Source organism: Rousettus aegyptiacus, unplaced genomic scaffold (assembly GCF_014176215.1).
Source record: "Rousettus aegyptiacus isolate mRouAeg1 unplaced genomic scaffold, mRouAeg1.p scaffold_m13_p_7, whole genome shotgun sequence".
NCBI classification, from domain to species: domain Eukaryota; kingdom Metazoa; phylum Chordata; class Mammalia; order Chiroptera; family Pteropodidae; genus Rousettus; species Rousettus aegyptiacus.
The window spans coordinates 93134921-93160771 of record NW_023416310.1 but is presented as its reverse complement, the minus strand read 5'-3'; the positions used below and the strand labels follow the sequence as shown (position 1 = coordinate 93160771).

The 25851-nt window shown below is 40.4% G+C and overlaps 1 protein-coding gene across 1 annotated transcript in view; it reads right to left on the bottom strand.

Annotated features, from left to right (window-relative positions):
• PRELID2 (PRELI domain containing 2) overlaps nucleotides 1-19146 on the bottom strand; it is a 63428-nt gene extending 44282 nt beyond the window's left edge. Inside the window, exons 1-4 of the mRNA XM_016126579.2 lie at nucleotides 18992-19146; nucleotides 8652-8709; nucleotides 6502-6575; nucleotides 4795-4955 (exon numbers count right to left, since the gene is read on the bottom strand). Of these exons, the coding sequence (XP_015982065.2) occupies nucleotides 4795-4955; nucleotides 6502-6575; nucleotides 8652-8709; nucleotides 18992-19066 (368 nt within the window). The 5' untranslated portion in view covers nucleotides 19067-19146. The remainder of the gene's footprint in view (nucleotides 1-4794; nucleotides 4956-6501; nucleotides 6576-8651; nucleotides 8710-18991) is intronic.
• Between the last annotated feature and the right edge of the window lie 6705 nt (nucleotides 19147-25851).

Below are 25851 nucleotides of genomic sequence, written 5' to 3'. Positions count from 1 at the left end.
CCTCAGAGCACCATGCTCGACACCTTTGCATCCACAAGAGCCGCAGTCACAGCACGAACCAAGAAGAGGACCCAAACCACAGGGGAACTCGGTCCATGCCAAATGCTAGCGCGGACTCTTGGATGCTATTCTCTCCAGTGCTTAAACCTCACCCTGGAACTAAAAGAGAAGGGATCCACCCCCCATGACACTCAAATGTTGGAGCTCACATCCCCAGAGAATGTGTGCTGAGGGAACTCAAAATCACAACATGGAACATCTTCCTACAGCATCATGGTAAACAGTTATACATATCGTTTCTAGATTAAAATAAAATATGCTAAATAGCAGAGTCATATGAATTTTTAAGATTATGATAATAACAATAAAAGTAATAATACTAGCCATTAACATTTGACCACTATGAGCAGGCACTGTTCGAAGCTCTCTGCATGTACTATCTCATTTAATTGTCACAAAACTCTCTGAGAGGGATGTTACCCTCATCCTACTAATGAGGAAACTGAGGCTTAGAGAAGTAAGGGAAATTGTACAAAGGCAAGTAAGTATAGTTTAGATCTCTTTCTCTCACAAAATGTGGACAAAAAGATATGGTGACCCTCATTGCTACTGGCAACCATGAGAAAACCCAACTTGAAAAAAAAAAAAAAAGGATATGCAAGAAAAGGTAGAGCCAAAAGGACAACAACTAACGAACTATACAGCCCACTTGGGTGGGAGGTAATACAGTTCCCGACTGACAGGAAGGGCAGTGTCATTGCCGACCGCACAGATTTGGGAGCCAAACTGCCCATGTTTGAATCTGCTTCTGACATTTACTGGTCACCTTACCTTGCACAAGTCACTTCTCTAAGCCCCAGTTTGTAAAATGGGGATAATAATATTTCCAATCTCAAAGCGTTGCTATGAGGGTTAAATGAAATAATATATAACTATATATATACATCTGCAGGTGTTTGTGGGTAGACAGACAGATGCACACACACACCCACCAAGCACTTAAAACAGTGCCCAGCACACAACGCCAAGCTGGGTTCTGGAAAAGTGAGATGAGTGAAACACATCACATCAACCTAGTTCCCCAAAAAGAGGTAAATTCCATTTCACAAAAATGGCAGGGAAAAAATACCCAATGAAGTTAATAAAGCAAGAAAACACGTTAGAAGCAAGCTGTTCTGTGATGACGTGGACGGGGGAAGGACGGATGTGGCTCTTGCCCAAGGAGCCACAATGGCGGAGATATCAGCAGGAAGCCAGACCGGGTCTACGCACAGGACATGGAGCGAGGCACGGGCAGATTCTCCAGGAAACCCATTTCGAGCCCATCTTGGAACTGAGCCAACAGGCCATGCTCAGGGACAGAATGATATCTGGTTTCCCATCACACACCCCACACCTTCTAACCAACACACAGCTTGCAGGTCTAATTTTAGACTCAGCAGCCGTGACCATTTTTCTTTCTTTAAAAAAAGAATCGTCATATTTTATCTTCTGGATGCAGTGGCAACCATTACTCATATTCCCAGCAAAGGAGGCAAATGAAAATAATAATGTGTCCTTTCTTTGACGTCCCCCGCCCCCAAGATTACCTCAATGGAAATGCCTGCCTAACATGCCTTTTAAATCCATGTCAAGAGCTAAGACAACGTTAAGTTTCCTAGAATCTAGATCACAGCTATCATCACATCATCCCCTGCTCGGAAACCTTCATGTGGCTGCTTGGTACTGAAAGGACAAAATCCATTTTCCATAACCTGGGAGCCAAAGTACTCTGCAATTTGCAATAAATCCATTCTCTATGAAAGTCCATACTCCTACCTCACTGCTGTCTGCTCAAGGTGGAGTCCATGACACCTGGATTCAGATCTCGGATCAGCAACTTATTAACTATTACCTTGAGCAAGTTATTTATCCTGAGCTTCAAAACACTGCAGGTGAAGAATCTAGCTTTGACCTTGACATAGCAGGTGTCAATAAATATTGGCCTGCTGTGTCACTAACTTCGAAGAGAATGTTTTAGAGACGACAAGAGCCTAACGAACCGAATAAAGAAGAAAAGTGTAATTGGTTAAGTCTTTCTATAGAAGAATCTGGTAATATGTATCAAAATATAAAACGCACATAACCCGTGACCCAAAAATCCCACTTTGCTCCATCTGCCTTATAAGGTTATTAAATACATAGGGAAATATGTAATCATAGGGCTATCATCACAGTATTGTTGTAATAGCAAAAAATTCAGAAATAATCTAAATGCCTTTTAGAAATGGACCAAGAAAATTACGTAAACAGATACTACTGGTACATGATAAAAATTGTTTCTTTTTCCCCAGAACTGTTTAATATTTTTTTTGCAAGTCACAGGTATCATTTTTTTCCAGAATCAGAGTGACAATTTTAAAACCTACTTAAAAAAAAAAAAATACACAAAGGCAAATGGTCTTGAAGGAAGTTTCCCCTGGATTCTTAGGGCCAGTTATCATTTTATATCTCACTGATGAAGGTTCAGTTCAGCAAGCCAACGGCCCAGATATCTGAGAAAACTGAGGCTAAAATGAAATATAAGAAATGAAAGACTTTTTTGTTTTTTTAATGCAGAAAATCAGACAATTCCTTCCTTTTACTACTTCTACATACAAAAATAAATAAATATTTTTTTGAAAAATACCAATCTCTATTCTGTGGCTAACAGCTTTTTTACTTAATCCTAAACATCCACGTTCTATGTCAAGAGGGGGATTGAGGAAAAAAAAAGAAAAAACTAGTGGGTGGTTCAAAGCAAACCCAGCTCGGGTGCTAACAAGACTTGGCATTCACACTCATTCAGTGAGCTGCTGGAGCAGTGTCACTGCACAACCAAAATTACGGGGAGCAGTAATGATATGGACAAGCGGTGGAGCTTCAGAATGGATTTTAGATTTTTGGTTTTTAATTATTTGGGTTTGAGGGCCTTACTATTTTCATTAAAATGATAGATGCATAATAAAAATTCAAACCATACAGAAAAATACTAAAAGACACAGTACATTATCCTCTGAAATCATAGCTCACAGCAATAATCACTATTAACATTTGGTGCTTGTTACGTTTTGCTTTTGTTTTTAAACCTATCTCAAAGGACTTAATCATTTCTCCCCCATTATACCAGCAAAAAAAATTTTAAATTATGTTAAGTGCTAGCAATGTTGTAGGGGAATGAACTCTCATGCACTATTGATGAGAATGTAAATTAATGTATTAACACATTGGAAGACAATAGAATCTATATAAACTAAAAATATGCATGACCTGGTAACAGAATACATACATAACTTTGATAGAGATAAAATTCACATGCCACAAAATTCACCTTTTTAAGGTATATAATTCAGTGGTTTTAGTATATTCAGAGTTGTGCAACCATTGACACCAATTCCAAAACATTTTCATCAGCCCAAAAAGAAAACTCCATACCCATTAGCATCACTCCCTTGTTTTCCTCCTTGCCCAAAGAAGCAACCTAGGGATTTGCCTATTTCGAAGGAAGGAACTCATACTATATGTAGCCTTTTGTAACTGGCTTCTTTCACAGGGCATAATGTTTTCAAAGTTCACTCAGTTTCAATATGAATTATTACTCCACTTCTTTTTATGACTGAATAATATTCTATTGCATGGATATCTAACACCAGGTGATAGACATTTGTTTCCTATTCTGCCTATTACGAATAATGGTGCTGTGAACATTCCTATACAAATCTTTGTGTGGACATGTTTGCAATACAATGTAGAACTGCTGGGATGTGTGGTAACTATGTTTAACCTTCCCAGGCACCACAAACTCTTCTACAGCAGCTACACCATTTACACTCCTACTAGTAGTGTGAGAGGGTTTTATTTCTCCACATCCTCTCCCGCACTTGCTATTATGTGTCTTTTGTTATTATTATTATTATTATAGCCATCCTAATAGGTTTGAAGTAGTATCTCATTGTGGTTTTGATTTGCATTTTCCTAGTGAGAAATGTTAGGCATATTTTCATGTGTTTACTGGCGATCTGTATGTCTTCTTGGAGAAATATCTTCTCAAATTTTTGTCCATTTTTTAATTGGGTTGCCCTTATGTTATTGAGTTGTAATAGTCCTTTATATAGTCTAGATACTAGACCCATTTGATATATGGTTTGCAAATATTTTCTCCCATTCTCTGGATCGTCTTTTCATCTTCTTGACAGTACCCTTTGAGGCACGAAAGTTTTTAATTTTAATGATGTCAATTTTACCTATCTTTGTTTTTGCTGCCTGGGCTTTTGGTGTCATATCTAATTACATACACACACACACACACACACACACACACACACACACACATATTCAAATGGATAAAGTTTAGAAACATCCTATTAAGCAAAAAAGGTTAAGTGCACAACAATTTAAACAGAACTAAAGCACGTATGTAAAAAGAAGCACAGAATCAGAATGCACGGGCTGAGTACACATGTAAAGTACCTAAAGGTCTGGAAAAATACTCAGCACACTGCCGACACTCATCGCTTCTGCAGAGGGAAAATAGGCACCAAGAATAGGTAGCGTGTTCCAAAAGGAGTTGAGTTCTGTCATTTTTCTCCCAAAGGGAAATCTATTCACTAATTACTTGTGTGATTAAAAATTAATAACGTGTAATTTATGTGAGTTGTAAACAGAGGTTATAAATATGAAATCATAGCTTAATACAGGTGCTCCTTTGTGCATCCCTCCACCCAACCTCTCTGTACACACACACATACACGCACACGCATGCAGAGGTAATCTTACCAATTCGGATTTTCCATGCTTTCCCGGAAGACAGACTCCTCCTTCATGGATGCATACTGTGTCCAAGTAAGGCAATGACTCCGTATAGCCATGTTTCTTTCCCGAGGATTGAGCCATGATTCCTCTTCCAACTCGATACTGGGTACCTTTAAAATGCTCACCTGTCCAATCAATAAGAGGGAGGATGGCTTTCTCAATAGAGGAAGAGCAGGTTACATAAGGATTGCATCCAGAATTGCTTTCAGTCTTAGATAACTAAGAGGATAAATGATCCTGACATATGAATGACAGCTCACCAATGGCTCTAAGTACTTGATAATCAAACATACTATGTCCTTACTAAATGCTGGTGAGGACATGCAAATGGTCTAGAATTTATGGAGGATATACTGTCCCTGGCCTGATTTCCCTAACTGCTAAACACTAAGCAAATTATCAGTCTCCTTCGTGTCTCCTCTAAGGCCGGTTATGGCCTTCTTAAATTGATGGATTCTAATTGGGCCCACTTAAGGGCTTGCAAGCAGGACGATATCAGGTAAAATATTTTCTTCATTTTAAACTCTGTTCAATAACTAGAAACGTATGCTTTCCTAGGTGGAGGAGACACGGAAGACTACAAAGGCAGAATTGTACAAGTCAGAGGTGTCCTTAAATTATTTAAGAATTGAGATACAACACAGAGTTGAATGCCTTTTTAAATAATAGATTCAAAGTGTGTATATAGGGCAAAGGCAGGGTACACACTCTGTGGAAAAAAGCCCATGGTAATTCCCTACACACACTGCAACACATTTTACCATCTGGAAAATAAAAGAAAGTTCATTTTCATTGCATATCAGCTTTCTCTTCACTAAAGAATGTGAGAGTCTTAATCCATGAAAAGGAAGTGACAGAAGCCACAATATTTTCTACATACGGCACAGCAATGTAATCGGCAAACTCATGGGCAAGAGTCTAACTGGGTTCCACATCACATTCAGAATCACTTCTGGGTTGAAACAACCAGCTGAGACATTTTTAAAAGTGTGAATGAAAATGGTCTCTTATTTTCCTAATGATTTTAAGGGGCTCTTGGTGCTAATTTTTCTATGGTTCCAGCAATGTGATTAAAATTTTCTACTTACCGTTTTTCCCACAATCACCAGCGTGCTTAAAGATTTCAAAGAGAGAAGACAATTTGCGATCATGACGATGTCATCAATATATTACTTTACAGAAACATACATAAGAAGACTTACAGAGAGTACTGAGAACCTCATATCTCTGACATAACAATTCTGACAGTGAAATAGAAACTAAAGTTTTTATCTTCCTTACTAAAGATCTGACTAAATATTTATCACCTGCCAACTTCTGATCTTGTTATCTAAGAATCATATTTAAGCATGGACAGATTAGAAAAGGTAGTCACTTAATGTAAAATATCCAAGATCTCTTTAAAATAACTGCCAACCATCTCTATGTCCACCAAGGGCCCTCCACAAAAGAGAGAGAAGGAGACAGAAACAAACGGACAGGGAAAATCTATCCATCCCTGGAGCATCTGCCCAAACTGAGGCTGGATATGACAGACCTCCTTCATCTGAAGGGCTATAAGGTAGGAGAACTGCGAAAGTTCTAACACTCCTTTACACCAGAAAATGCTCTTTTCATGACTTGGAAAATTACCCAGTGTTACAACAAAGCTAAATTCTGAAATTCATTTACCTTCCTTAAAATCTCTGGAACCACATTCCGACAGACTGCAATCCTCTTTCTATAGATGATCCCTGTTGACACATCTAGAAACAGAAAAATTTTACACTCAAAAAAAATTTTTTTTAAGAAATGTACTCGTCTTAAAAGTCAATAAAATTTTTAATGCCAATCTCAATTTTCTATATGTAGAATTCCTAAAGAAAATGTTTAACTCAAAACGCAGTGTCCCTGACCACTGTTCTGGGCCAAATTACTCCAAAGGCACTTATCTGCAATCAAGGAATAAAAATAAAAAAGCTACTCACATGGCACAGACTAAAGTCAGGGATAAAAGAATCACGAATTGTTCATTGCTATGGACTATCAACGTCAAAACTCCAATGACATAGGCCAAAAAGCCTCCTGCTCAACTCCAACAAAGAAAACGTTTTAGCAAAAAAAAGAAAAGAAAAAAGAAAAAAAAAAAGAGAATCTGATAATTCCACCTTCTGCACCAAGCATGTTTTCAAGTCCAATGGTTACAAAATTTAAACTTGTAATGAATTATAGGATGCCAAAAAAAAAAAAAAAACAAAAACAAAAACAAAAACCCACTCAATAAATGTGAGATAAGAAAAAGGAAGACCAAGTTAGAGAAAAAGACAAACCTCAAAGTGTTGTCTTTTGCTCTGTGAATTACTGTGACTCGGCCAGGCTCCTGCCAAGTTTCCACAAAGCTCTGGCTATAAGAGCCTTGAACCTTGGTGCAAACACCCTGACTCTTCAGAAGCTGCTTGCAGGGTGACAAACCGTTCCGTCTCCTCTGCCCACTGGCATTCCCCCAGCTACCTCATCCAACGTTTACAGCACACAGACTTACAATGGATAAGCCACTCCTGGAGGCAAAGATGCTCTCGTCTATGTTAGAAATCATAATTAACGTCCTATATGTATGTTGTTTTATCTCTTGATCTTCAAGACAACCTAAAAGCAGGATTACTACTTCCCCACTTAACAGATAAAGAAACTGAGGCACCAAGAAGTTAGGTCATACAAACAGTAACTAAATCAAGACTTGAAATCACATTTCTCTGATGATGAGTGACAAGTTTCTCCCACACTGAGTGCAAGTACATGAAAAAATGTTTTTAAAAAAATATTTATAGAGTTAAGGAAGTGCAAAAAATATCTTCACAAGCAAAAGACAGTTTTGTGTTCACCAAGCATAGAGAAGGCCTCAGACAGTAATGAATAGAAGCATCTCATTTGTTTACTCAGAAGGCTTAAGAACATGTTAGGTGTGGGCCTGGGTGTATCTAAATGTTTATACCTTGATTATGTGCATCATTAAAGCTTCCTGCATAGCCCAGTTCTCAAGTTCAAATACTGACAGTGAATGACATGTGAATGACAGAGATCAGTGAAGACTCCTACATTCTAGCCCAACGGTCAATAAACATTTTCCATAAAGGTCTAGATGTTAAATATTTTAAGTTTTGTGAGCCAAACAGTCTCTGTCACAACAATTCAACTCTTCTGTTGTCATAAGAAAGCAGCCATAGATAATATGTAAAGAAATGAACATGGCTGTACCAATAACACTTTATTTACAACAACACACAGCACAAGCATAATTGGTCAACCTCTGCATTAGTCAATACCGAACCATATTACAATTAAGCACAGTTACAACTACATGATCTAAACACTTTACAGTCACATCTCATATACATGATATTAATCACATCTATTTTACCATCTATAAAAGTATATATGAATATATTACAGGGATATAGTCATGTGACCTTGGGCAAGTTATTTAACCTCTCTGTACCTTTGCTCTTTCATTTATTAAATAGGAACAATAATAATACCTACCCCATACATTGTTATAAAGATTAAATTAGTTAATAAAAGAAAAAGTTCCTGGCACATAAGTATGCGAAAATGTCAGCTGTTATGATTGTCAACAATTATTAATTGAGGAAGGAACAAGAGTATTATAATATATTAGGCAAGGCTTCAACTACTGCAAATGCTGGGTGTTCTTTTCCATCAGTCAATACAGAAATAAACCTGTTTAAAACATAATAGGCCACACGCACATACACACACATCTTTACAAAAGTCAATATCACTTAATGATCATCACTGAAGCAAGCTATATTCAAAGAACTTACCTCTTTTTTCCTCTGTAGTTATCACAGAGATAACATTTTTATCCATGGGGTTGGGATACTAAAAAATAAAACACATAAAGAAGAATTACCATCCATCTTTTACTAAAGTGAATTATTTCACAGTAACCACAGTTACTTGTAAGAACAGTAATTATTTTCCAAGGAACATCTAAGGCCAGTTTTGAGTGACGGTTCTTAATTTTACTACTTCAGGCTAGATAAGTGAGATGCTGTCATCAGCTGTACCTGTATAAAATCCAGAGGGAAACTTCTTTAGATCCAACCTAGCCCTGAGTGCAGAGGTAGGTTAGGTTAAACTAATTAAAATCAAATAATACTATTAATATTGAATCAGCCTTAATAAAATCAAGAGTGTTCTTTGGGCCAGGCACTGTGCTAAACGCTTTGTTTGCATGACCTTGTTTAAATCTCCTAACAGCCTCTCTGTTGTGACTGGGTCATATGTTATTATCTTTCCATCTTTCAGAAATGGAAACTGAACAAAGGTCAGAGAGCTTAGGGTCACCCAGCTAGTTAGTGGTGAGCCAGGAAATTAAACCAGGCCTAAAACAGTGAATTCCTTCACTACTGTCCTATACCACTGTCTGATGGCTCAATGGTATCTCAGGAATACAATCATAGAAGTTGTCTCTGCCAGGTACTCAATAAATAGTTTATTTATTGACTAAATTCCCCTGAAAGACAACTCAGATATATAACGAGGCTAATAATAGTGACCATTTTTGTCCTAGAAAGTTTATATAGATGTCAGTTTAATTCTAAAAACTATTCCATGAGATATATTGCTGTTTTTTCCATTTTATGTGTGAGAAGTAAGGCTCAGGTAAACTACGTAATTTGTTCAAAATCACCCAGCTAAGGAGCAGCGAAACTATAATTTACACAGATACTCTCTTGCCTTCAAAGCCTGCTCATCTGACTTATGCCTAAATAGTCTCCATTACTCAAATCCAACCCTTTCCATTGCTCAAATGCAAAAAGAGAGACTCAGGGAGGATGCGGAAGTGACTTCTTCGAAGACACAGAACAGGGTGGCTGCTGACCCGGGTCTGCCTAGCACTCCTTAGGCTTTTTTCTCAGAGAATTACTGCTTCATCATGTGCTCAAATATGAACAGAAAATTACAGAAAGTCTTATCCAAGACATCCCAAGGTGCTACAGAGGAGGTGAGAGCAGTGAAGGGGCTAAGGGGCAAAAGAAGAGGGGCCCTCCACTAAGCAAACTTGAGGTGAAAGTCTTCTGAACCCCAGGAAATGGCATACAAAACTCACTGAGTGTGGATCATCCCCAACCCACAGTTGTGTGCGTGCATGCGTGCATGTGTATGTGTGTGTGCGTGAGTGTGTGAAGAGGCTGATGGATTAACTGACTTAACTGATTGATTTTCAGAGAAAAGGGTCCTTCAATTTCAAACAGTCTTGTAGCCCCAAAAGACACTAGGTTAGAACACAGGTTCTATGAAAGTGAGAACATTGTCTTTTTCAGTCACTGCTGTATATCTACTGCCTAGCACAGTGTCTGGCACATACTAGGCCCTCAATAAATATTTGTTCAATGAATGAATGGTTGGAAGATAAATCAGGGATTAATCTGGAAAATAAACCTTACTTCATTCAGGGTCCAATCTGTAAAGACCAATCTCAGTGCTCAGCAGCCTCACACCTCATCATGCCTCATGCCATAAACTGGCATTTCCCACCTCCAACCTGGCAACTGCAATCTTGTTAACTAATCAAAAAATACGGCTTTTAAAATATTCACATGGAAGCAATCAAAGTGTCCTATGATAGATGATTGTATAAAGACGCTGTGGTACATATATGCACTGGAATATTACTCAGCGATAAGAAGAGGTGAAATACTGCCATTTGCAACAACATGGATGGACCTCGAGATAATCATGCTAAGCGAAATAAGCCAGACAAGAAACTGAAAATCAGTTTACGTTTTCACTTATATGTGAAAACCTAAAAGCAACAAAGGAACAAGACAGAAACTCATAGACATGGACAACTGACTAGTGGTCACTGGAAGGTAGGTAGTGGAGAGGAGGGAGGGAAGAGGTGGACCAGGGTTGGGGGTGGGGAATAAAATCATTTCTTTAGTTAAAATAAATTAATAAAAATAAATAAGAACAAAATAAAAATAAAATATTCACTCATTCACTCATTTTTGTTCCAGAAAGAAATGCTCAAAATTATGATGACTACTTTCTTGATGTTTATTATTTCTTAAAGATAAAGCCCATTATGGAGGGTCAGGTTTTAGCTATTCTGTTCCTCACCAAGAAGCCTCACTTACACAGCACTCTTGAGGCAAAGGAAATATCTGAGACTCACACAGATGCCCTGAATTGTGTGTGTGTGCGTGTGAACTAGAACTTCTACACTAAGGTAAAATGAGAGTATTTCCTTTACTATAGTCCTAGTTTGTTCATTTTACATTCACCTATATATCCTTACTGAATATTATAAATACAATGTAAGCTGTTAGATTTTTGAACTAAATTATGAAAGAAGTTGGATATGTAATCACCAGAGAAGGATAATAATCAAAGTTTTCAAGTTCTGATTATTTCACAAAGTTATCAGTGAAATTCCTAGAGTATAAGCTCAGAAACTTCACTTTTTTTGTTTAGAAACTTCACACTTTTAATAACTGTAATATTTGCTTATTAAGTCAAAATGTATTGGTTTAAATAATAACAGAAAACTACTTATTCTTCATTCAACAGTTTTTTGAATACCTATCATGCCAGACACTGTTCTAGGCACTGAGAATATAGTAATGAAACAAAATGGTAGCCTTCTTAGAGAGTTTACATGGTAGTCGAGGAAACAAACCATATATATATACACCAGACTACAGGTTCATAGGGGGATGGAACATTGTGGAGAAGGGTCACTGTAAAATAATTCGGGGTAACCGAATGCTTATAAATACCAAAAGTAAATTGGCAAAACCCAAGAGATTCTGAACTATTCACTCTGATAAAATCATCTGCAAGATTCAAGTCATTTTCCTATGCAACTACGTTTGGAGTTGGAAAGACATGAGCCTCAAGTTTCCATATGAGAATAGGGGGAAAAAATTAGAGGTTTATTTACTGTAGCTGAATACCATGACATAAAAAGCATGTTTGAATTTTTTTAAATTGAGGATTTATTGTGCTGAGGCTCCCCCTACCTGGCATCACTTGAAATGATCTGACACCATTTTGTAACTTGAATATTCAAGGTTTAATTCACAAAAATTTATCCGAAGTCAGATAATATGGGGTTGAGAATGGGAACGCTGCTCAGAAAGGGTCACCACAGTAATGCCAATTTAGGAAAACACAAAGCAGGTGACCAGGATTTTCTGGACACCTTTTCGAACAGTGTGACAGTGGAATGGACCAAGCTAGGTCAGAGCAAATTCATTACAGGCTTATTAAGCACCCACTGTACCCATGCAGCGTGTTATGTTAGAGGATGCCATACGTATTCTTTCATTTATTCTTCCCCCAAATGAGTACATCTATTAACAAGGATGAAGATAAGGAGTCTCTGTGTTAAAAGGTGATGACATAAAGCCTGCACACAAGCAGGGCCACACTGGGATTTTCCAGTCACCAGTCCACTCCTCCCACGGAAGCAGAGTGGTCTGATGACAGAGATAACTTCCAAACACCCTTTCCATCCTTGGACTTGGCTCGGTGGATCACAGGTGCAGTAGAATTACTAGATGGGGCTGTGTACTTTCCCCACATGTGCCAACTTTTCTGGTGACTTAAGGGATCTTTTTAAGGTGTATTTGACTTAATTTTGAACTTACGATTTTTCCTTCCTTCAGAATGTATAAACTAACTCCCTTCCCTTTCCCCAAGATATTGATCTACTGCAAATAATCACAGGATATATGTATGTAACAGTCTAACAAGAATAAAATGTACTCTCCTACATTGTTATATAACCTTGTCATTTATTTTTAACATATTAAAAGAGGCCAAAAACTGCAAAAAAAAAAAAAAAATGGGTAAAATACAAAATATACATGAAAACAAACATATAGCTATGAGAAGTGAGAGGCCAAGAAATTGAGTCCATCTAATTCCAGGAATAACATTCAACATGTTGTGGGAGGAGCTTCATGAAGATACGGTTTTTACCTTTCCTATTCACGGGAAAAAAGAATTTACGAGCAAGCTTTTGTAAAGCTTACTCTTAAGAGAGTTAAAGTATTATTAAAATATCAGCTTTCCAAAAACCTCAGAAGTCAATGCCTGCCTTTTATAACACACTCCCCAGCCTCCACCAAAAAAAAAAAGTCAATGACTTCCAAAGGAGTCATTGTTTACCAACTTCCAAATGGCACAATCCAAGAGAGCATAAGGAAGCAGTTGAGCTGACAGATCTATCTGTATGATTAGTCCTGCAAAAAGGACCTAAAATAAGTCTGGCATATTAACATATTTGCTTTATAAGCATTAAAGGAATCTTTATGATTCTGGCTACTTCCAAACATGTACATGCAAAAGGATAGAGCTGCTGAAAGAGATTTGGCTTTTAGCTAAATAATCACCGTGAGCTATGCCAAATTCCCCTTATGAGCTACATGCAGTAGTCTACCTTCGAAGAAAAGCAAAGCCAATTTTATAGCAAGATCAAATGAGTCATCGATTAATCAAAATTTCAATGATCAAGGACTAAACCGTATTTTAAGTCCACAAATATTTTGAATGGCTGTCCACGGGCATTTCAGGCCAGTAGGATGATGAGGCAGAAAGAACAAAGGACAAGGAGCCAAGCGAGACATGATGGTGCCATCCGTGAAGCCAGGGTGTGAACCAGCAGATGATCCTCAAAGGCCGTCTGGCTGGGACACCTTGCAATTCTAAGCAAAGGCCAACCGCTCATGTCGCATTGCCCTCATTCGTTCAAAAATGTCCTAATAATTGGCAAATGACATAATGAACTTTTCTGAAAGGAATAATTTATATTGTGACACAAAGGAAAATCCTCTTAGTTCATCATTAAACACATACACGAATCCATTACATTAAAGGTACAATCAAAGTCTACAAATAACTGACCGGTATTCTTTGAAAGTGCCATAGTCTGGAAAGACAAAGAAAGACTAAGGAATTGACCCACATTGGAGGAGACTAAGGTCCAACAATTAAATGCAGTCCTGGAATCTGAGAATTTGGCAGAGCCTGAGGTGATTTCTTTGTCCTGGATTCTGGAGTTCTAGATTGCATCATATTCTGGGGAAAAAAACTGTATTAGTAAGCAGCTGCCAAATTTTAAAAAAGATTTATAGATTAGTTAACATTGTGCCAGTGTTAGATTCCTGGTTTTAAAACTTATACAGTGGTTTGGGGAAGCTGTGTAAAGGGTGTATTTGAATTCTCTGTTTTTGCAATGTTTTATAAGTCAAATTATTTCTAAATTAAAAGTTAGGAAATAAAAAAACAAAATTAAAATAAAGACACAAAGTCCTGAAACAGAATGAGTTTCAGAATCCAAGAGATCACAGTTTGGTGCCCATCTGTGGGAGTCTTGAGCAAATTACTTTAACCTCAGTCTGCTTTAGTTTCTTCAACTGTAAAATTAGAAAAAAAAAAAAATCTACCCGAAAGAGTTGTTTCAACAATTAAAGGAAATAATTTTATGTAAAGTATAACATCACAGAGGCACCACAGAGGTCCTCAAAAAATAGTAGCTGGTTTTGCTACTAAAGAATCAATCTGGAATTTAGTTTTAAGGCTTCAGTCTTTATCTTGCAATTTACTGTGGTGTGGCATTAGGTATGCTACTGGCATCCATTTGCAATCTAAATATATTTAAATGATGATTTAAAAATTATTGGAAGATATTTCTTGTTTTCCTAGACTAGTAAAACCTCACGAGCTCATGCTTCAGCATTTTGGGATTTGTAGAAGACACATCCTCCCCCACTAGCATTAAGAATGCACCACGTCGGAGAAGAGTACTAGAGAGAATATTTACTTTTTTAAAAGGGCTCCAAACTCCAAATGCTCTTATTGATTTATAATTAAATGACAAACCGTGCCCTACACTGTATATCTGTGATATACCCCTGAGAAAAGCCCTCACCACAAAAACGAATATATTTCCTTCTGTTCCCCTTGACAGGGAGCTCCTTGAGGCCAGAGCCATGTTTTATTTATCTTCTCGTCTCCCAGGGGCAAAAGCATGCATAGACTTATTATGAATGTCTATATATAGTGAATGTTGTAACTATTAACACTTTGATAGTTTAAAATCTCCTTTTACACAGATTAAGCCACAACCTTCATTAGATAAGTTACAAAGTATACTTTAATATGATTTAAATGACACTTAAATATGTCATAATTCACATATGCACCTTTATTCATGCTTGCTCCCCACTTTATTACTCGAAGTTAGTAAAGATTTCTGCAGACAACTTCTTGTGGCTTTTTATTTTCAGGTTCATGGAATAAATGTAATAAATTATTATTATTGTATTACTATCATGATTTTTAACAAGTACTTTTAAAGCACCTACTGTGAGCCAACATTAAGCTATGTCTATTACATGCAACTACGTGTGTTACCCAATTTATTTCCCCCAACAACTCAAGAAGATAGTTGTTGTTATTATTTTGAAAACTGAGGCATAGGAAAATGAAAAGACTTGCCTAAACTCACAGCTAGAAGCCCCATCCCCTCCCCACCTCAGTCTGAGGTCAGAGCCCATGCTCCTAACATCTGCACCATTTTCCTATGGTGCCCAGACTTCTAGTAGAATTGTGGGCAGGAAGGTAAGAAGAAACACTAATACAGTGTGAGCCAAAAGATAAATAACCCTGTGTTAAACTAGGCCTATCATTTATCAAATCATTTATTTTAGAAGTGTGGGTTTACCCCAAATATTTCAGGAGCTCTTCAGGGAGAGATGTTCTGGACATATAAGTATCAGATTTGCAAGAGGGAAGAGACAAAATCAGAAATGGAAACATTATTAATCACCTAAGCAATTTTCTACTCTAAATGGAAATAGCCATTCATAAATCCCTTTATGAGTTTAAGGGTAAACACTCCAACCATTTTTGTTCAGCACATCAGGCTCCTGGCTAGAGCAAATGAAACACAAGGCCACCATTTTAAAGCAAAGAAATTATTTTAATCTGTCCATTTTATTACAATATCCAAAGTAAGGATGTTACCAAATCCCATACTGATTCAGTCTGAAATTATGACAGAGCTAAATCCCAGAAGAGTGTATTTCATTCATTCATTCATTCATTTAACAAGGATTTGTTGAATTCCTACTATGTTCCATGATCTCTTTAGATACTTGGGATACATCAGGAACAAATGACAAAATTCTCTGCCCAGGAAGCTTACGCTCTATTCACAATGCCTCTTTTGTCTATAGCATAAAAAAATCAACCTGAACAACTCTATGGTCAGAAAAACTATGACTTCTCTGGCCTCATTTAAGAATAAACAGGAAAGGCTCTTGGGGTCCTTTTTAATGACTTTAAATTTCAGATAGATGAAATTGAATAAGACTTTGAATCTAGCTCAAGAAAGGTAAGCCCATTAAACAGACTCATGTGTGCTTCCAGAGATGAGTGCACTTCTAAACTGCTACATTCATCTATGCGACTTTGTGTTCTTGTGATACAAAGAAAACAAAATCCACTGTCAAGTGCATTGACACTACAGTGCATGGAAAGTACAGTTTAACATCCAATGAATAAACCATTTTGGGTTTCATAGTATTCCCCCATGAAGAGTTCACTGAGAAACACTATGCATACTCCATGAACAAAGAGTGTTGTGGTGTTTGTTTTCAAGGTGCCACTAGCTTTGAAAGTGTGTAGCTTAATATTTTGCCTGTGGTATCCAACAGGCAGGTGTAAGAAGAGCAAACATTTCTCAGGTTTTAAAAATAGTAGTATATTATAACTTGGAAGACAAGTCCTAACATACCAAAAGCCATGGATCAGCAGAGTCTATTTAAAATAGAACTTCCTCAGTGCTGAGGGGCTTCAAACATACCATTGTGCAAAATCAGATTAAATGCTTTCCAGAGATCCTCATAATTGTCCCTTCTGCCAAGTGCTTTCTTTGGAAAAAAAAAAAACAAACTACATAAAGACCAGAAGAAAAATAAAAGTGTTATTTGCCAAAAAGATCATTTTTATTACTTTAAGCTTATTTAAAAAAAGCTTATGCATGTTACACATTTGATCTTCACAACAAACCTGGGAGATGGGTGGGGTACATGGCATTCACAGATGAAAAATTAAGACAGTATGGTTGTCTGATACAGTTGTGCATGTTGCTCACTGCACAAGGGCTCCCAATTAAGTAGGCCAGTGGGCACAGAGCTACAGCCAAATAGAGGAAGAAGCTCCTCTTTCTAATTTGTATAAACAGCCCCATTTACTGTGAGCTTGCAGAATAGAACCCCTAGATGATGCCTCTTTCTAATTTGCACAAGGCTGGTGAAAACTGTTTCCCAAGACCACCCCAAAACTGTTTTTAACCAGGAAAGCACAATGGTTGGAATCCAGGTCTACTGACTTCCAATTCATGGCTTTAAATAATGGAAGATGAAAATTCTCACAGTAGATTTACTGATACCTTATAAATAGGCACATAGATACTCCCTGGAATCTGTGAAGACTGCTTCTGAAGAGAAAAAATGAAACTATAGAGTAATCCAGCGTTAACGATGTTCCATCACTAGGTCTCTTCTGCAAATGTTCTCCCCTTTTCCTACCCCTACCTTCCAAAATGTCCTCCTCAGTATTTACTATGTGCAAGGCACTTTGCTAAGTATTTTATAAGAATTTTTCAAGATCCTGAATATAATTGAATGCAGCTATATAGGTAACCTCAGCTTATAATGCATGGCACATAACAATCTCGCAGTGGAGCCCTGTCACCCACAGGATCGTGAGAATTAAATCCTATCACTGTTTTAAGCCACTAAACGACACGTGATTTTGATCCACAGGAACAGCTAACTAAAACACTGTTTCCTCACAGTATCACACAGCAAAGCTATACCCTATATTAGGCACAACAGGTCCACCAGGATGAATAACTGAGGGAAGACTGTGGACATAAGGAAACTGAGATTAGATGAAAAGGACACAAAGTTGATTCAGAAACATTTTATCTCCCAATACAATCAGTCCTCTGTATCTAACCAACTGTGGATTAGAAATACTTTTTAAAAAAAAAAGTTCCACAAAGTTCCAATAAGCAAAACATGAATTTGTCATGCACTGAGCACTATGCTCAATCCACGCAAATGTCATGTGTAGGCATACCCTGCTGTAGCCTATATGCAAATACGCCATTTTAAGTAAGGACTTGAGCATCCAAGGATTTCGATATCCAGGAAAGGGTCTTCCCCCCACCCCCATCCCAAATCAATCCCCCAGGGGATACCCAGGGATGACTGTAATCGTCTGAGTTCCCATTTGGTACAAGGCAGCACAGCCTGGCGATTAGGGGTGTGGGTTTTAGATTCCGATGTGTTGAAATCCCGACTCTCCCACCTGCTAGCTGTGGGAACTTGGTAAAGGTGCTTAAACTTCTTTGGACTTCAGTCTCTCCAGACCATGAAATGGCAGTCCACATAACTACTTCCGGAAGTTGCTGGGAGGAGTAAACAGGATAATATGGGAAAGCACTTATCTTCTCCCCTTCTGTCTAGGAAATACCTATTCATGCTTCAGCCATAATTTCACTGTGATAGCCCTTTACATGAATTAGGTCACCTGATTCCTCAACATTCCACCTTTTGAGTTGATACTTATCTTGCCCATTTCACAGATTACAAAACTAAGGCCCAGAGAGGTAAGCAACCTTCCCAAAGCCCTATAGTTGTTTAATGAAAGAGAAAGCGGGGAAGCCGTAGAAAGATAATGCAGAGTAAATCAGGATGATGGCTTCAATGGCCCCACTAGTTTTTCGGGGGTCACGGATGTACCAGAAAGATCGACAGGGCCCCAGCACTTGGGTTCCCTGTGACTCCCCCGCAACGTGCGGACGTGATGCCCAGCACGGCGCCTTCGCCTCACCCCAGATGGGGAGCCTTCGAGGAACTCCGCCTCCACCCTCGTCCAGCACATCCCGGAGGCGACACCGGCAGCTGGAGGGAAGAGGTGGTGGGTGCGGACTTATGCGCAGGGAGAAGAGAAGGAAGAAGGGAGAGATGAGAGAGGAATGCAGGAGGAGAGCGGAGGACGGAGCGCAGACAGCTGGCCCAGCAGAGGCGGCGCGCGAGAACGCGAGCCCGGCGGGGCTGGAGCGGGCGGGTACCTTTCGGAGGAAGCTGGCGACCACCTGCTCGAAGGGATACTTGTACACCTGCTGCACGTCCACCGTGACCCCCATCCCGCGCGCCCGCCCCGCCGCAGCGAACGCCTAGCCTCCCGAACTCTGCGCGGGCCGCAGGCGTCCAAACGCTGGGGGCCAAAGGGGCGTGGTTTTTCTTTTTCTCCTCCTTTTTCAAACTTTCGAAACTTTATTGTCCACTCGGAGAAACAGACAGGAGGTCAAACTCCCGCCCCCTTCCGCCAACGTCCAGTGTGGGAGCCCCGCGGGCGGGGCGGGGCGGGGCGGGGTCCCCCGCCCTCCCCGGCCACGCCTGCAGCTTCTCTGCCCCGGAACAGCCACGCGGTATCCTGCAGCCCTGGACTTTGGGACTTGTGCTTTTGTGTCATCACCTCGCCTGGAGCAACAAAGTAAGCCTTAAGCCGCCGTCGGCAACACTAAAAAGTAATAAATACGTTAACTACCCACCCTCCGAGTTTAGGAGTTCTGATATAACCCTTCTCCGCTCTGCTGAGGCCAGTGTGACAAAGGCCAGCAACATTGGTATTACGCGACCAGGGCAGCTGCCTCTGAGGCTTGAGGTTGGGTCTCACGTACAGTAAAAATATGTCACCTAGGAGTGTCCAGGAAATGAACCGTGGCTTAGCGTATCTGGCTCCAAAAACCCCTATTCTCCTTAAAGGTTAAACGACGCAGCAAAGAACAAAGGGGTAGAAAAAGAATTTTGAGTTTTCTTCACTCCACTGGGCGCATTTTAGGAGAATGTGCAAGTGACTCCATTCAAATAAGTTGTTCAACATATTACTGAACACCTACTGTGTGCTCTGCATTCAACACTAAAGCATAATCTCTGCTGTCAAGTAGGATGGGTGAACCAGGTGACTTACGTCAAAGTAGGAAAATTAACAGGATAATGGATTAAAGTTACAGGGGGTAGGGCATAATTTTAGAATGAATCAGGAAGGTTTGTGAGGTGGTGACTTACATTTATAATCTTATAATCTCACTTAGCCTAGACACACATAGTCATTTCTGGTCTGGCGAAAGCCTAGCTATGCAGTCGCTCGCTGCTGTACCCAAGCCGCTGAAAGATGGGGAGGGGCATATTCACGCCCATTGTATAAGGTTTCTTTTTAATTCATAACCACTAACCTCCAGTGGCTTTTTAATCCTTCCGGACAAAAATACAGTTCTCTAATCCATTCACTGTCCAATATCTCAAACCTCCGACACCTCCCTTCCCAGCCTATTCTCAAGTCATTACCTTGCTTCCTTTTCACTTAGTAAATAGGAAACTTCTCTCTCCTACATCTGTCTACCCACCTGTACAAATGCCCCGCCTTCTCTCCTGTTCTTGTGGATGAACTATCAGCACTAATTTAGGGCCAATCTCTGCACTCGCCTGCTGAATCCATCGGTGAGCTGGCAAAGGGTTAACAAACAGCTCTTCTTAAAAAAAAAAAAAAAAACAAAGCAAGGCCCTGATTTCTAATGCTGGCAATGTCTGTGGTGTAACTACTCCACTGTGGCCAGTTTCAGAGACACGATGCCCCTAAATTTGGAGGTGGGAAGAGAAGCACAGGGGTGCACTGCTTGTTACGGGTAGAAAATTTTCAAATGACCAACTTCTGCTTCCATTGTTTAATGTTAAACAGGGTGTAGTTCTAGGAGAGATTCTGTGCAAAGATATGCTAATGTTAAGGGTGTAGTTATCCTGTGCAAAGATATGTTAATAGCCAGCCTCTGCTTCTGTAAACCTGCTTGCTTGCTAGAGGGGATTTTGGGGCTTTTTAAGCTATCCCTTCCAGAGGAGGCTCGGGGCTGATCTCTTCTAATCCTGTGTGGTGGAGAGTCAGTCCCCGGGGCCGGCTAATAAAGGCTCACAATTCATCTCAATTGGCTCCATGGGTCTCAAATTTAACCGCACCACAACACGTTGTGTGGCCCTCCACCATCCACACACAGTGGGCACAAGAACAGAAATAATGGCAAATGTAGCAACATAATTAGAAAGCTGTAGCAGTGCATACAGACTGTTTTACAGCAAACTTCTTTTTTGTTAGTAGGACTGCACTCTAAAATAATGACAAATAGTGTAGTTGATACATAAACCAGTAATACAGTCATTTATTATCATCAAGTATTATGTGCCATATATAATTGTATATGCTATACTGTTGTAGCCGCCAGCCCCCGGACCACCAGAAATCAGTGAGTTATAGGAAACACACCCTTTATTCAGCCAGCTGGGTCTGCCAGGAATATGCAGACCCCAAATTAAGCAGCCCTGAACTGTAGAGGTACAGGGTTTTTAAGCCCTAAACCTTGTCTGAACACAAAGGTCTATTTTTCTTCTATTTACTACCTGTCAACCCATAGGTCGGTTGTGCAAGTGGGGGGGTACAGAAGCAGAAAGCTTATTGTTAGAATATTATGTTCCCATGGGTGATAGCCTATGTTCCCATGGGCAATAGCCAAGCAGTAATTTTCCAGCCAGCATAATACTTTTATGCAAATGACAGGCAGTAGGTTTGTTTACACCAGCATCACCACAAACATGTGAATGCGTTGCACGATGACATTATGGCGGCCAAGACATCACCAGGAATTTTTCAGCTCTGACATAATTTTATGGGACCAGTGTCATATATGTATGACTGACCAAAATGCTGTTAATGGGCACATGCCTGCAGTTAATTCTTAATCCCACCTTACTAAACCGATGGGCAGTGTTTCCTTGAAATACTGAAATTGGACTTCAGGTGCCAAAGCCATCGCATGTTCTGTGTGCATATAAAGCAACTCTACATACAGAAAACAAAACAAAACAAAATCTTCCTGGGCTTCTACGTATGCTCACAAAGGAGAGATCGTTTACTTGCAGGAGTAGAAGGTGTCCTGTACCTGATTCTGCTACCAGAGTAGCTGGAGAGTAGGTGTGAAACTGAAATCCTCTGCCAGGCTGGGACTTGTGTCCCCCTCCACTGAACACTGATTTCTTCCAGAATGTATCCTTGAGCAGCTGCTCTCTGATTCCTGGTGAACTGGCTACAAAGGTCAAGGTTGTATCCTGAAAGATTAAAGGCCCTAGCACCTGTTGGCTCTGCTTGGGCTGGCTGGCTGAATGACTTGTGTAAGAACAAATGCCACCTACCCATTTCAAGGACATCAGGACCCTTTGAAGGTGGAAATGTGTGGCAGGCTTAACAAAAAAGGGCCACTGCCAAATAACCTTGTGGCTCAGAATCACAGCCAGTTTGCACAACAATAATCTCAACTGCTGTGTCCCCAAGGAAGAGAGAAGAAACTGTGAAACAAAATTCTCAATGCTTTGAAATGGTTGACTTAACTAGTCAGGGACTTGGGTTCGGAAATTTGCTGGCCAACCTCACAAATTCATGACCCTATTTGGTCTTTCAGATACCAAACTCATCTATGTATCTTCAAGGCAAGGCACAGTAGTAGACACCCAATACATATTGATGGAACGAATGAACGATAGGCCCTTTATAAATGCTGTGAAATTTAAGTGGACAGAGAGCTTCAGCCCTCATCCTCTCTTCTTGCCCTCTCCTTTCTGCTTTTCTTACCCTCGTCATCTGGTTCAGTTCCCTCTTCTGACCATCCTGACCATCCCTCTCTATCATAGATCTTTTTTTTTATCTAATCTTACAGTTGTCCATTTATGTCAGTTCTCCACTGGATTGTAAGGTTCTCCAGGCTGGAAGGTACTGTGTGTTATTCACTCTTCCCTATTCAGTGCTGAGTTCTCCTTCTATGTTTACCCATTACTCTCACACTACTAATACACTCACAGCACTTGTGACACCAGATGTGTGAGGCTTTCCTCACACCGAGCAATTCTGTCACAGCAGTTGGGTGTCCTACAATTTAACTCAATTCTGACACTATATTTGGGGCTAGCATCAGTTCTCATAGGATAAGGGTGCAGTCCCACAAGACTGCCCCGCCCCTCGCAATGCCAATCACACGTCCAAGTTAACTGTGCTTCTGACTGATGACCTATAAATCAGAAGCTCCCACAGCCTCCTCCTCAGTTAGATTAATTTGCTGGAGGAGCTCACAGAGCTCAGGAAAAGTTTACTTACTGTTTATCAGTTTATTATATAAGGCTTGTCGGGAGCCATTAAGAGAAACTGAAGAAGTCACGTAGCTGATAGCCATGAAGCAGCTGCTGCTGCTGAGATTGCTTAACAATGGTTCAAGGAAGCAAGATGTTAACTTAAACATTACTGACCCTGGTGGGGAGACTTGCATCATAAAGAAACCCTTTTAAGATAGTGGAATGTTTTACAGCCCAGGAAAGGATGTTCTATCCTGAGGGAAGGATATACAGGAACTTATGTAAATGTCAGCATTCCTATGGTAATGTACTTTGTGCTTTGCCATTGTACTCTGTACTTTGCTATTTGTACTCTGTGCTTTGCTATCTACTCTGCAATTGTATCCAAAAACTTATATGAAGGCTGTGCTAAATAAACTCGGGACTGCAGCAGTGACTGTATGTCTTCCCGAAGCGCTTTCCTAGCTTCTTTTTCGCTTAGGCTTCACCGCCCCCCCCCCTTTTAGGTGCTGTTCGATCTCTGCCCGCGGGCTCCAGCAAAGGATATGATAAAGGATATAGATGAACATCCAGATGGAATAGATGCATAGGACAAGGTGTGAGTGGGAAGGAGCATCAAGCTTCCATGCGCTCTTCGGGCAGGCCACCCTCCCAGTACCACCACATGTTCCCAGCCTTTTCATGGAGGCTTTATCACATAGATATGATGGACCATGAACTCCATTTCTAGCCCCGTGCCCACCTCTGGGGAATAGGGGGTGGGCTGAAAATTCCAAGCTTCTAATCATAGCTTGGTCTTTCTGGTGACCATCCAAGAGCCACCCAGAGTCACCTCAATTAGAATAAAAAACACACCTATCACCCAGGAAATTCCAGGGGTTTAGGAGCTTCATTTCAGGAACCAGGATCAAAGACCAAACATTAGAACAAGAGAGATTCCTAGTACTCCTATAATTTAATAAATTACAAGGGTTTTTTTTAGGACCTCTGTGCCAAGAAGGGGAACAGAAACCAATAAATATTTTCTATTTCATAAGTGCCTAACAAAATGCCTGGCATATAGTATATGTGGAATAAATTTGTGGATGTACTTAACAGAATATGACCTTGGGCACATTCTTTCCTATCCCTGCACCTCGGTTTCTCCATCAACACAATGACCAAGAGGGCCAAACTCCCTGCCAGGACCCTGCGATTTCACCTGTGGGCTACAGACTCAGGGCAGGCAACATGGATACAGTTATTGGAGCCAGGGTATAAGGCAGGAATTTGCAGGGAGAATGTGACAAAATCTCAGAACGAATTCACAATGTCAGGGTAAGGAAGACTCGTGGCATCACCGAACTGTACTTCTCTTCCCCCAGTTAAGGATGAGATTGATCAGACAGGCAAAAGAAGTTCAAGAGCTTTAATCAGGCAGAGAGGTAATATTTCAGGGCAAGAAGCCAGCAGGTCCTCATACCATCCAATATGTGAAAGAGGACCTAGAAGGTCTATCATATTCCAATGCCTAGCAAAAGAAACACATAAAATATCTATCTAGTATCTATCTAGTATTGCACAAGGAAGTATGGGTGCTAAGGAGTGTCCCGCCCGCGGGACCGGTTATTTGGTGGGAGAACCGAGGAGAACCCAACCTAAAGAAAAGAGGGGTAACACGGACGAGAGAAAAGAGTGGAGGCAAGACAGTATTCTGATCAAGCCTCGAATTTTCTTTTGCAAAGCAGCTATATTTATACAGCAAGAACAAAGGGGGGCAGGCAAAAGGGACTTGTCACAATATAATTGGTCTTCAGCTGGTGCTGTGGGGAAGGGGCAGTGGAAGGAAAGAAGAGGAAAGGGGGTACTGGTCATGTGCTGATAAGCAAAGATAAAGGAAGTTCTCAGAGTTCTCTGTACAAACAGAATGTCTGTGGTCGGCCAGTCTCTGGAATGTTGGTGTCACGGGCTGCTGTTTGTCTTCTTTATCTTCTGTTCTTGTGAGGCCCAAGCCCAGCACGTTTTATCCTTAACCCTTAAGGGCCCGTTTAGGTTGTGGCGCCCCTAACTGAGTGACTTATGCAAAAAGAAGAACAAGTTCTTTCTGGCTACGTGACCTTCCTGGTAATTTATAATGGCGGACCTCTAGTCTTAAGATGGCTCCTGACATCTCCCCCTTTTTTACTTCTTAAAATGCCAAAGCCTTTTTTTGCTGAGGCGCAGATAGACTGTGCCTGTCTTAGGCGACCCCTCACCAGTCTGGGCCTTACCCGTCATCGGCACATGAAAGTCATGCAATCATGCCCTGTCTTAGGTTGGTCCCAGCCCTGAGGGATTCTTACCCGTCTTTGACTACCAGCCTCTGCGTCTTGGGGGTGAGCTTTAACCGAGTGAGGGAGCAGTGGCCTGACTCCTCCCGAAGGCTGGGAGTGGCAGAGTGATGTCAGCTAACCGCCAGGCATGCTCTCAGGGAATTCTGGAGCAGGTCAGGTAAGGACCTTCCCTTGCACTATTAGACGTTGCACTCAGCTCGGTGCCCAGGCCTCTTGTTTTATATCGGAAGAGGCGGGCCTGTCTCCAGTTACCAGGCCGTCCCCGAAGGGCGGGAGCTAGGTCCTACGGATAAAGCGCCATATTCTGCTATACCAGGGAAGGTTCATTTCTTCATCGAGGAAGGAGAACTGCAGACCAACAGGCGCGGTGGGCGGTTCTTGATTGTAGCTGTCAACCGGCTCCTGGGAGGCAAGGCGATGGTAATGGACTTCTAACGGTCTTTTGATTG